General features: G+C 44.2%; 1 protein-coding gene across 1 annotated transcript; it reads right to left on the bottom strand.

Annotated features, from left to right (window-relative positions):
* Window positions 1–4,767: 4,767 nt before the first annotated feature.
* LOC143774625 (olfactory receptor 11L1-like) lies at window positions 4,768–5,697 on the bottom strand. Its single transcript, XM_077262378.1, has one exon. It carries the CDS (start codon window positions 5,695–5,697, stop codon window positions 4,768–4,770), a length of 930 nt encoding a protein of 309 aa, XP_077118493.1.
* Window positions 5,698–10,329: the final 4,632 nt, after the last annotated feature.

Genomic DNA, 10,329 nt, shown 5'->3' on the forward strand with positions numbered 1-10,329 from the left:
AAGGTCCAGGGCCCGCCGGAGAGGTGAGTATATCCATATTTTTTATTTTAATTGATATACTCACCTCTCCGGCGACCCCTGGACCTTACTGATGTAACCGGGAGCCTCGGTTCCTAAGAATGAGGAGTTTAGGACCTTTGATGACGTCGCGGCTGACGTCGCGGCTTGTGATTTTTCGCGTGAGTGCTCATGTGACCGCTCACGCGACCAATGAGAAGCCGCGACGTCAGCCACGACGTCATCGAGGGTCCTAAACTCCTCATTCTTAGGAACGGAGGCTGCCGGTTACAACCAGGGCGCGTCAGAGGGTGAGTATATCCCTATTTTTTATTTTAATTCTTTATTTTACACATAAATATGGATCCCAGGGCCTGAAGGAGAGTTTCCTCTCCTTCAGACCCTGGGAACCATCCAGGGATACCTTCCGATACTTGTGTCCCATTGACTTGCATTGGTATCGGGTATCGGTATCGGCGATATCCGCTATTTTTTGGGTATCGGCCGATACTATCCGATACCGATACTTTCAAGTATCGGACGGTATCGCTCAACACTATTCTGAACATTCAGTTGGATGGTTGGAGAGTTGTGACATGGGGGAAAGCAAGAGTAATTGGGATGCCATCACTGAGGACGGTACTGTGTTTGATATTAAGGAGGAGAAAGAGAAGCTGCACCACTTGATGCAGTGCTTGCCATCTACTGGAGCACAAGTTCTTTCTGGCTCTCTTCTACAAAGTGAACTGCTGTGCTGCTGCCAAAGAAAGGGGGGGAGTAGCCAGTCCAGTAACAGAAGTTGTAAAAATGCTTCACAATTACTCATTGCAGCAAAACAAACCTAATTCTCCTCTCTCATATTATACCTGTATCACAACCCTAAACAGCTATTCAGTACTTTCAATTCTCTCCTCTGTCCACCAGCTCTTAATCACTCTCCTCTCATCTAAACTGAAGATTTTGCCTCACCACTTGTGAACTTGACCCAATTATTATTATTATTATTATTATTATTATTATTATTATTATTTATTTATATAGCACCATTAATTCCATGGTGCTGTACATGAGAAATGGGTTACATACAGGGTTATAGATATCGTTTACAGTAAACAGGTTTACAGTGATAGACTGGTACAGAGGTGTGAGAACCCTGTCCTTGCAGACTTACATTCTATGGGATAGTGGGGAAGAGACAGAAGATAGGGGTGAGGCGGCGGCTATGGTGGTGGTGAGGCGGCGGCTCTGGCGGTGGTGGGGCGGCGGACCTGGTGGTGGTGAGGTGGCAGCTCTGGTGGCGGTGAGGCGGCGGCTCTGGCGGTGGTGGGGCGGTGGCTCTGGCGGTGGTGAGGCGGCGGCTCTGGCCGTGATGAGGCTTAGTTTAATCTTTTATACATAGGGCATGCTGTCCAAAACAATTCCTACATGTTGTAAAATGCCAGTGTCATATACAATTCCCAAAGACATCCTAATGCTACGGGATTTAAGAGAAAATACCCTCTGTATAAGATGGGTGGCATGTTGAGGTCTATAGCTGTTATTTGGCTTTGCCATTGAGCACTATAAGGCTGTTTTTTTCTAGACTATGGACGACACTGGTCAGAGTCATGTTGTTGGATAGGTTTGCATTCTTTTTTGCCATCATGTGTAATTTATAATTCTATCAATACCCAATAAAGTCCCACCTCATTCCAAACCTTACCACAGTTTTCATCCCAAGCCTAACCTACCTCTTCTACCTGTCACTAACAACTGGTGTCTTCCCTCCTGATTGAAACATGCCTCTGTCACACCATCCTCTAAAAGCCCACCCTTGACACATCCTCTGTGTTTTGCTATTTCCCATCTCATTTTTTCCCTATGCCTCTAACCTACTGTTACAGTCTCCATCTGCTCTTGGGTAGGAGGTGTCAATCAATATTACTATTTCTCTTATGATGAAATTGATGCCACTTGGTTATGTCTGCCACTAATTTTTGTAAATCTGTAGTCTCCTGCTTGGGTCTCCTTCATGCGTGTTGCTTGTAGTAGGTGGCCTCTGAAACCATCAGGACTACACTTCCTTGAAGTCAACTAACCATGTTACTACTACCGTTAGATTTTTCTGACACGAGTAGTCTATGAAACTGATACATGTGACACCTGAGTGTGGCTGAGCAATGAAAGCAGGTTGAGCTGTTGCGTGTAGTATCAAGGTTCCCAGCAAAGCTGGCCTACATCAATCCCTTACCCACCTCATCTTACTTTGTCGTTCAATTGAAAGCTGTAAATGCTGGCTTAGACCGCGATACCTCATGCCTGGCTGATTGCTGCCATGCCTTGCTACAATTTGTACTGTGGGTGAATTGAGGAACTTTCCTTGTGTCGCCCCCTAATTTAAAGTGTTTTAGCAGCTTTTGGGTCCATTTGAAGGTTTGGGCATGCATTTGTTTTTGTTTCCTATTGACTTGATTGGCATTTCGCTATGTTCGGCAAATATTCGACCAATAAATTGTTGAATATTGCAAATTCAGTTATCATAATCCGAACCGAACATTGATATATTCGCTGATCTCTAATTGTCACCTCCATCATAGAAGAGCCATTGATCACCCGAATCAAAACATTACTGAGATGGTGCAAATTACTGCTACTATCAGTGATTGATAGTTGCATTTTAGGAGTTAGGCCAGACAGCATCTGCTGTGTATGTAGCGGACTCAACTCCTTAGCTGACCTCAAACCCACACCCGCTAAATGATGGATATAGAATAAATGAAGCATGAAAGGAAAGGAAAGGGATTTCTAGAGGTGAACAGATTCTATAATAAAGATTTTGTAGTAAAATTATACAGTGAAATTACTCTATGTAAATTGAATATTCCTTATTGTGTATAAGATAATATAAACATTTTGTAAAAACAAAACTTGCTGGTCACCTCACCCACTGCCACAGCCAACAAACTAGTGGACCATACTAACTAGGCCTTGGCGAAAATGCACATTGTGAAACTGTGATATCTAGACATGTGAGATCTACACGGAAGCAGAAGTCACAGCACCAAGTGAAGATCACCGCAAAGGTTTGTGATGACGCACAGGGCACAGGACATTAGACTGCAGTGTCTCGACAGGTGAGCAATATTTAATTTTAGCTCCCATCTAGCCAGCATTCATTTTGATGGATTTGTGCAAAGTACATTGGAAGAAAAAAAATCTAATTTAGAAGAATCTGACATTTTTCTGGAAAATTGGAGTCAATTTTAATTTGACTTGAACAGATTTACTCATCTCTAATTTTCATTATCAGAGAATCAATAGAATTAATTCAGCATGTTGTACTTTGAAGATCAAAAGAGTAACAATGTTTTGATCTTTTGACTTTCAGGCTAAATATCTCTCCATCCATTACAGCTTCAAACATGAAACTACCATCATTTCATAGACAATCATCTTGGCTATCTCATACATTAATTTGACTTGCAACAAATGATTAGTTTTGCAGATTCCTGTCATATCATGGCATTGTTACTGTTTTGCTTCAGATGGTGGAAAAACATTTTTCTTCCTGTATGCTACAAATTACAACCTGGTCTCACATTTCCCAATAGCTCAGTGTGTTATTAGGTTGATTCCCAACTGAAAGATCACTGGTTTTAACCAAAGAGCAGCCTTGAAGATTTCACAAGAAAATAGAAACAGCATCATAAAGCTTATCGATAATGGTGTCTTGGCCAAGAAAATTGCCAAACTGCATCAGGAGAGTACCATGACATTTGGAAGAATAAAAAATTAAGTCCATACAGAAGTCAAGAGGTGGACATCCAGACACAAGGTCTATCAGTTCTGGCGCGACAAACATGGCAGAACCCAAACGGCTATGCAAGCACTGTGCAATATACATTAAACAAGTCTGAAATGGTGGCCTGAAAAAAGGCAAAGAAGCCTTGACTTCAATAGTGTCAAAGAGGCATCGGCTCGATTTAAGAATTAAGAAAACACACTGGAAAAAACAAGATTGGAACAAGTGCATTCAGATGACTACCCAAAGAAGACAAGAGGCCCGATAATGCTTTAGAAATAGCCTAGAGACTTTAGTGTTCTAACATAGATTGGGTAGAGGAGCTTGTTTTTGGCCAGATATTGCCTTAACTTCTATCTTTGATTTAGGGAATTCCCAGTTATTGCCAATGTTTTAATCTCAGTTCATGATTGGAATTTATTTGCATTATCCCTTACGAACTGAATAATCATGAATAATCATCTTTGCAGTAATATTACTTATTTTGCAGCACAATAATTGTATGATATTGTATCAGTCTTTTAGATATTACATACAGATGTTATGTCTAAAAGAAGTTTTATGTACTGTAAATAGTTATATGAATTAGTGATGTTGTCAACTAAATGTATTTACTAATGATACTCGGTTGAATGAGGTTTCCACTACTTTAACATTGCGGACCTTTCCTCAAAATAGGTCATCAAAAAAAAAAAAAATTATGCCAGGTCTGATATAACTATAAAAACCAAAATAAATCAGACCTTAAAAACGCAAAATAAGGTCTCAAAAAGATTAATACCAATTGGTGAGAGGATCAGACAGAATGTATAGGGGTGTATGATAGTCATACACACAGATGCACACAATACCTGATGGCATGCATTCTAAATTATATGAGCCGATCAGAGCCCCCCTTATCTCTAATCCCTTGCTCAACCCCTACTCCACCTGTAAGGGGGGAAAAGCTTACTGCTAGATAAGGTATAAAAAGCAATAAATCATATAGTTTACAGAGCAGATGACATTTTGCTCTTGAGCTTTTTAAATTCCTGCTTAACATCTCTATTGCTCAAACTGTAAATTATAGGATTGAGGAGCGGGGTTATAACCGTGTAGAGCATGGAAAATAATTTCTTTATAGTTCCAGTATTTGGAAATAGATAGATAAAAAAAAGTGACCCGTAATATAAGGACACCACAGCCAGGTGAGAGCTGCAGGTGGAGAAGGTCTTCTGACGTCCGGTCACAGAGGGGATCTTCAGTATGGTGGTGATAATATAGGCATAAGAAATTATGATGACAGTAAAGGGGCAAAGTCCAAATGGTACAGCCAATATCATGTCTTCTATTTTCATGAAGAAGGTGTCTGAGCAGGAAAGTTCAAGTATTGGATCTAAATCGCAGAAGAAATGGTCAATGACGTTTGGCCCACAGAACCACAGATAAGTTATGGCTATGAAAAAAGCCAATATAACAACAATGACCATCACCCAACACGAGAGAATGGCATTTACACAAAATGTGAGAGTCATCACTGAGGCGTAATGTAGAGGGTGACAGATGGCCTGATACCGGTCATAGGACATCAAGGTCAGGAGAAGAGTTTCCAAAGTTTCTGAGGCTAAAAAGAAATAAAATTGTATCAAACACCCAATAAAGGACACAGAACTTCCCTCATACAGCACAATGTGAAGCATGATGGGTACGATGGTGGTGGAGAGAAGAATATCGGAGAAGGAGAGTTGTGTGAGGAAGAAGTACATGGGAGAGTGGAGCGATCGGCTGGAGGACACCACCAGAATGATCAGGAGGTTTCCACATATAGTCACACAGTAGATGACCAGCAGGAGAAGAAAGAAAGAAAACCTAAAACCTTGTAAATTCTGGAATCCTAAGAGCACAATTTCAGACACTGTGTTGGAATTGCTGGACTGCATATTGTAGATGATGAATGTTTCTAATAAAGTTAAGAAACTAAAAGAGAAAATAATCAAATGTTTATAAAGGTAAAGCAATTTTATACAAAAGGTTTTCATCTGGACACAAATGTTTTACTTTAACTGTAAAGAAAATATCAGAAAATGAAACGTAACAAGTAACAAAAATGTAAATGTATGTAAATATAACATTTTCTTACAACATTCAAAATCAGAAAACAATCATTCATCATAATGAATGTCATATAATGTTTGTGAAATTCTTTATCATTGTGATGCTGAAGAAATACTGATTTTTTTCAAGTACAGATTCATTAAAGTTTTTGAAAATTAAATGCTGTTTAGCAAAAAATCTCCTCTTTTTACACAGGAAATAAATACGGCTACATTTTGCATAGTAAAGTGAATGATGAAGGGATGAAGATCTTGCTTCTTCTTTGTGTAGCACAGCACAAACATTTCTTCTTGTCTGAGAACACACCAGACATCAGATTATTATTGTGCCTCCCATTTATAAAGGAAATCTTACAAGAATACAGAGACAAAGCCGGGGAGACCTGACTAATGGCCTCAGGTGGGAACAGTCACAGGTTTTTTTTAATATTGCTTAAAAAGATTTAGAAAACTTAAAAGAATTAGGAAATGTTTCCAGATATTAGATAAAATCCTTTCCTCTTTTATATTGTAATTCTAATGTGTTATCAGTAGTGTTGAGCGATACCTTCCGATATCGGAAAGTATCGGTATCGGAAAGTATCGGCCGATACCGTCAAAGTATCGGATCTAATCCGATACCGATACCCGATCCCAATGCAAGTCAATGGGACGAAAATATCGGAATTAAAATAAACCCTTTATACACTTGTAGGTTCATTCTACATGAAGGAAAACAACTAAGAATAATGTAGGATGTATTGGGGGACGTGGCGGAGATATTAAAGGCACAGAGGTTTAGCCCAATGTAATAGAATAGCAGGATTTTGCGTTTTTTTTTATGACGTTCGGCGTTAGAAAGAATTTGACTATGTTAATTTTTTTTTTAATGTCAGATATTGATGTTTCACTGCTTCCACGCCCTTCACCTTTTTTTTTACTTCTCCCACGCTTTCTTCTTAATTATCCTCATCATCAGCTTCTTTGACATCAACTTCTTCACCTTATTCATCTTCTTCTTCATCTTCTACCTATTATTTTTTGGGTTACATTGTTCATATTGTTTTTAGTTTACTATTATCTTCATCATATTCTACTTCTTCATCATATTCTTATTTGTGACAGGCATTCCCGTAGTTGTTATCTATAAAAGTTTGAAGATTACACCTTCCGTTCTGCCTGTCACAAAACAGTTACATTTGTCCGCGTTCAGTTTGGCCTGCAGCATCAGGCTTTATCCAGGGGCACCACGAGGAGGAACGGACTCACCCCCATACACTGCTTAGTCTTCTTCTGCTTATAATTTACATAATATTTTTTGCTCTGATATTTTGTGTTATGCTTAATGTCCTTCTGCTCTTTGTTCTGCAGCCTCTTGTTCTTCTGCTTCTCGGTCTTCCAGGTCGTCGTCGTCTCCAGGGTCGTCGTCTCCGGGGTCGTCGTCATCGGGGTGGTCTCCGGGGTCGTCGTCATCGGGGTGGTCTTCAGGGTCATCGTCTCCAGGGTCGTCGTCATCACGGTGGTTGTCGTCTCTGGTGTCGTCGTCATCTTAGGGGTGGTCTTCCGGGTCATCGTGTTTAGTCTCTTGAACTTGGAAATGTAGCAGAAGGTACAAGAAGGCTGAGAAAATGCCGAGAACCAGCTGATGGAACTGGAACTCGGATGGCTACCCGAAGGTCCAAGAGCCAATGGAACGACCGAGGACCAGCTGACGTTACTGGAACCCGGTTACTAAGCAGGAGGTACCTGTGCTGAAAGCACTACCAAGGACCACCTGACGTTGGTGGAACTCAGATACCCAGAGGGAGGCACCTAAGCCAAAGGCTCTGCCCGGAACCAGCTGACGGTACTGGAACCAGGATGGGGAGCAGAAGGTACAAGAGCAAAAGACACTGCCGAGAACCAGCTGACGGTGCTGGAACCCGGATGGGTAGCCGAAGGTCCAAGAGCCAATGGAACTACCGAGGACCAGCTGACGTTACTGGAACCCGGTTACTAAGCAGGAGGTACCCGTGCCTGAAAGCACTACCAAGGACCACCTGACGTTGGTGGAACTCGGATACCAAAGGGAGGCACCTAAGCCAAAGGCTCTGCCCGGAACCAGCTGACGGTACTGGAACCAGGATGGGGAGCAGAAGGTCCAAGAGCAAGTGTCTGCGTGGCTTTTGCAGGACACGTTGCCGGCTGCACAGCAGGGGAACAGCTGGCGGTGCTGGACCCCACTGACACATTGGCGAGGTGTTTGGCTCTGTGCAGCCAGCACTTCCGGACAGCAACTAGCGGTGTTGGAGCCCGGGCTCTGCAGGGGGAGCAGAGTGTAGGCCGAAGCCTACTTGAACCAATTTCAAAGGTAACCTTTAACCCCCCCTCAGGGGTTAGAAAGTAGAAGAGCCACAGCTTATGCAGCAGTAGTGCTGCACAAGTCAAAGGTTGCTCTTTTAATTTCGCTCCTTGCACACGCTGAATGAAACACGTATAACATTTAGCCCTTTATACAGTCAAACTGTGTTGGAGGCGCGAGTTCCCTTTGTAATGAGACGCAGCACAGATGTCAAGAATCCCACCTTGGTGCTGGGTGCAGCCTCCTGAGCGTTGTTATTTGCTGTACAGGAGTCTGCGCTGTCGTGTTATCCCCTGGCCTAGCGCTGTTAGCGCTGCCCATCTTCTGACCTCATTTAATGTTGGCTGGTGCGGTTCGCGATGCCCATGAATCACAGCCCCGCAGTGTATTGACATAGTTAAAACACTGCGGGGCTGGGATTCATGGCCTGGCGCAGTACATATGTTCGCCTCTCGCTTGGGTTCTTACACCTGCTTCAGACTATGTGGCATCAGCTGATCCCTTATCGCATGCCACGGCCATGAAGCCGCACAGTCTGAAGAAGGCGGAAGGAGATGAGGGACAGGCGAACTGATGCACTGCTCATGCCCATCAAACACACCCTCGCAGTCCCAAGAAATAAGACACCGAGGGGCGTTGTGTGGGTCAGGGCGGCCGCAGAGGCGCAGGCAGCCAAACAATGATGCCAGAAGACGGGCAGCGCTACCAAGGGGGTTGCAGCGTGTCATTACAAAGGAAAGTCACACCACCGGGACGGTTAAATGGTCACACAGAGGACACATTGCAGACGTGTTTTCAGTTCCACATGTGCGAGGAGAATACGTTTCTGAGCCACCTTGCACACATGCAGCATTACCGCTGTACAAGGTGGCTGGATAACGTAAAAACGCCTGGGGGAGGGGGGACAGGTTCCCTTCAATTTCAGTTCTTGTGTCTGCGTGGCTTTTGCAGGACACGTTGCCGGCTGCACAGCAGGGGAACAGCTGGCGGTGCTGGACCCCACTGACACATTGGCTGGTGTTTTTCTCTGTGCAGCTAGCACATCTGGGCCCCAACTGGCGGTTTGTTAGAGCCCAGGGTCAGCAGGAGGAGGAGGAGCAGGAGCAGGGGGAGGGGAGTGTAGGCCGAAGCCTGCACTGGCGGCAGCTTTGGGTCTGTTGTGTCTGCGTGGCGGTCGCAGGACACGATGCCGGCTGCACAGCAGGGGAACAGCTGGCGGTGCTGAACCCCACTGACACATTGGCGAGGTGTTTTTCTCTGTGCAGCTAGCAGTACCGGGCCCCAACTGGCGGTGTTGGAGCCCAGGGCTCTGCAGGGGGAGCAGAGTGTAGGCCGAAGCCTAATTGAACCAATTTCAAAGGTAACCTTTAACCCCCCCTCAGGGGTTACAAAGTAGAAGAGCCACAGCTTATGCAGCAGTAGTGCTGCACAAGTCAAAGGTTGCTCTTTTAATTTCGCTCCTTGTACACGCTGAATGAAACACGTATAACATTTAGCCCTTTAAACAGTCAAACTGTGTTGGAGGCGCGAGTTCCCTTTGTAATGAGACGCAGCACAGATGTCAAGAATCCCACCTTGGTGCTGGGTGCAGCCTCCTGAGCGTTGTTATTTGCTGTACAGGAGTCTGCGCTGTCGTGTTATCCCCTGGCCTAGCGCTGTTAGCGCTGCCCATCTTCTGACCTCATTTAATGTTGGCTGGTGCGGTTCGCGATGCCCATGAATCACAGCCCCGCAGTGTATTGACATAGTTAAAACACTGCGGGGCTGGGATTCATGGCCTGGCGCAGTACATATGTTCGCCTCTCGCTTGGGTTCTTACACCTGCTTCAGACTATGTGGCGTCAGCTGATCCCTTATCGCATGCCACGGCCATGAAGCTGCACAGTCTGAAGAAGGCGGAAGGAGATGAGGGACAGGCGAACTGATGCACTGCTCATGCCCATCAAACACACCCTCGCAGTCCCAAGAAATAAGACACCGAGGGGCGTTGTGTGGGTCAGGGCGGCCGCAGAGGCGCAGGCAGCCAAACAATGATGCCAGAAGACGGGCAGCGCTACCAAGGGGGTTGCAGCGTGTCATTACAAAGGAAAGTCACACCACCGGGACGGTTAAATGGTCACACAGAGGACACATTGCAG

The sequence above is a fragment of the Ranitomeya variabilis genome, chromosome 5 (assembly GCF_051348905.1).
Source record: "Ranitomeya variabilis isolate aRanVar5 chromosome 5, aRanVar5.hap1, whole genome shotgun sequence".
NCBI classification, from domain to species: domain Eukaryota; kingdom Metazoa; phylum Chordata; class Amphibia; order Anura; family Dendrobatidae; genus Ranitomeya; species Ranitomeya variabilis.

Coding starts and splice junctions, on each gene's coding strand:
- LOC143774625 (XM_077262378.1), bottom strand. CDS start 5,697: ATGCAGTCCAGCAATTCCAACACAGTGTCTGAAATTGTGCTCTTAGGA.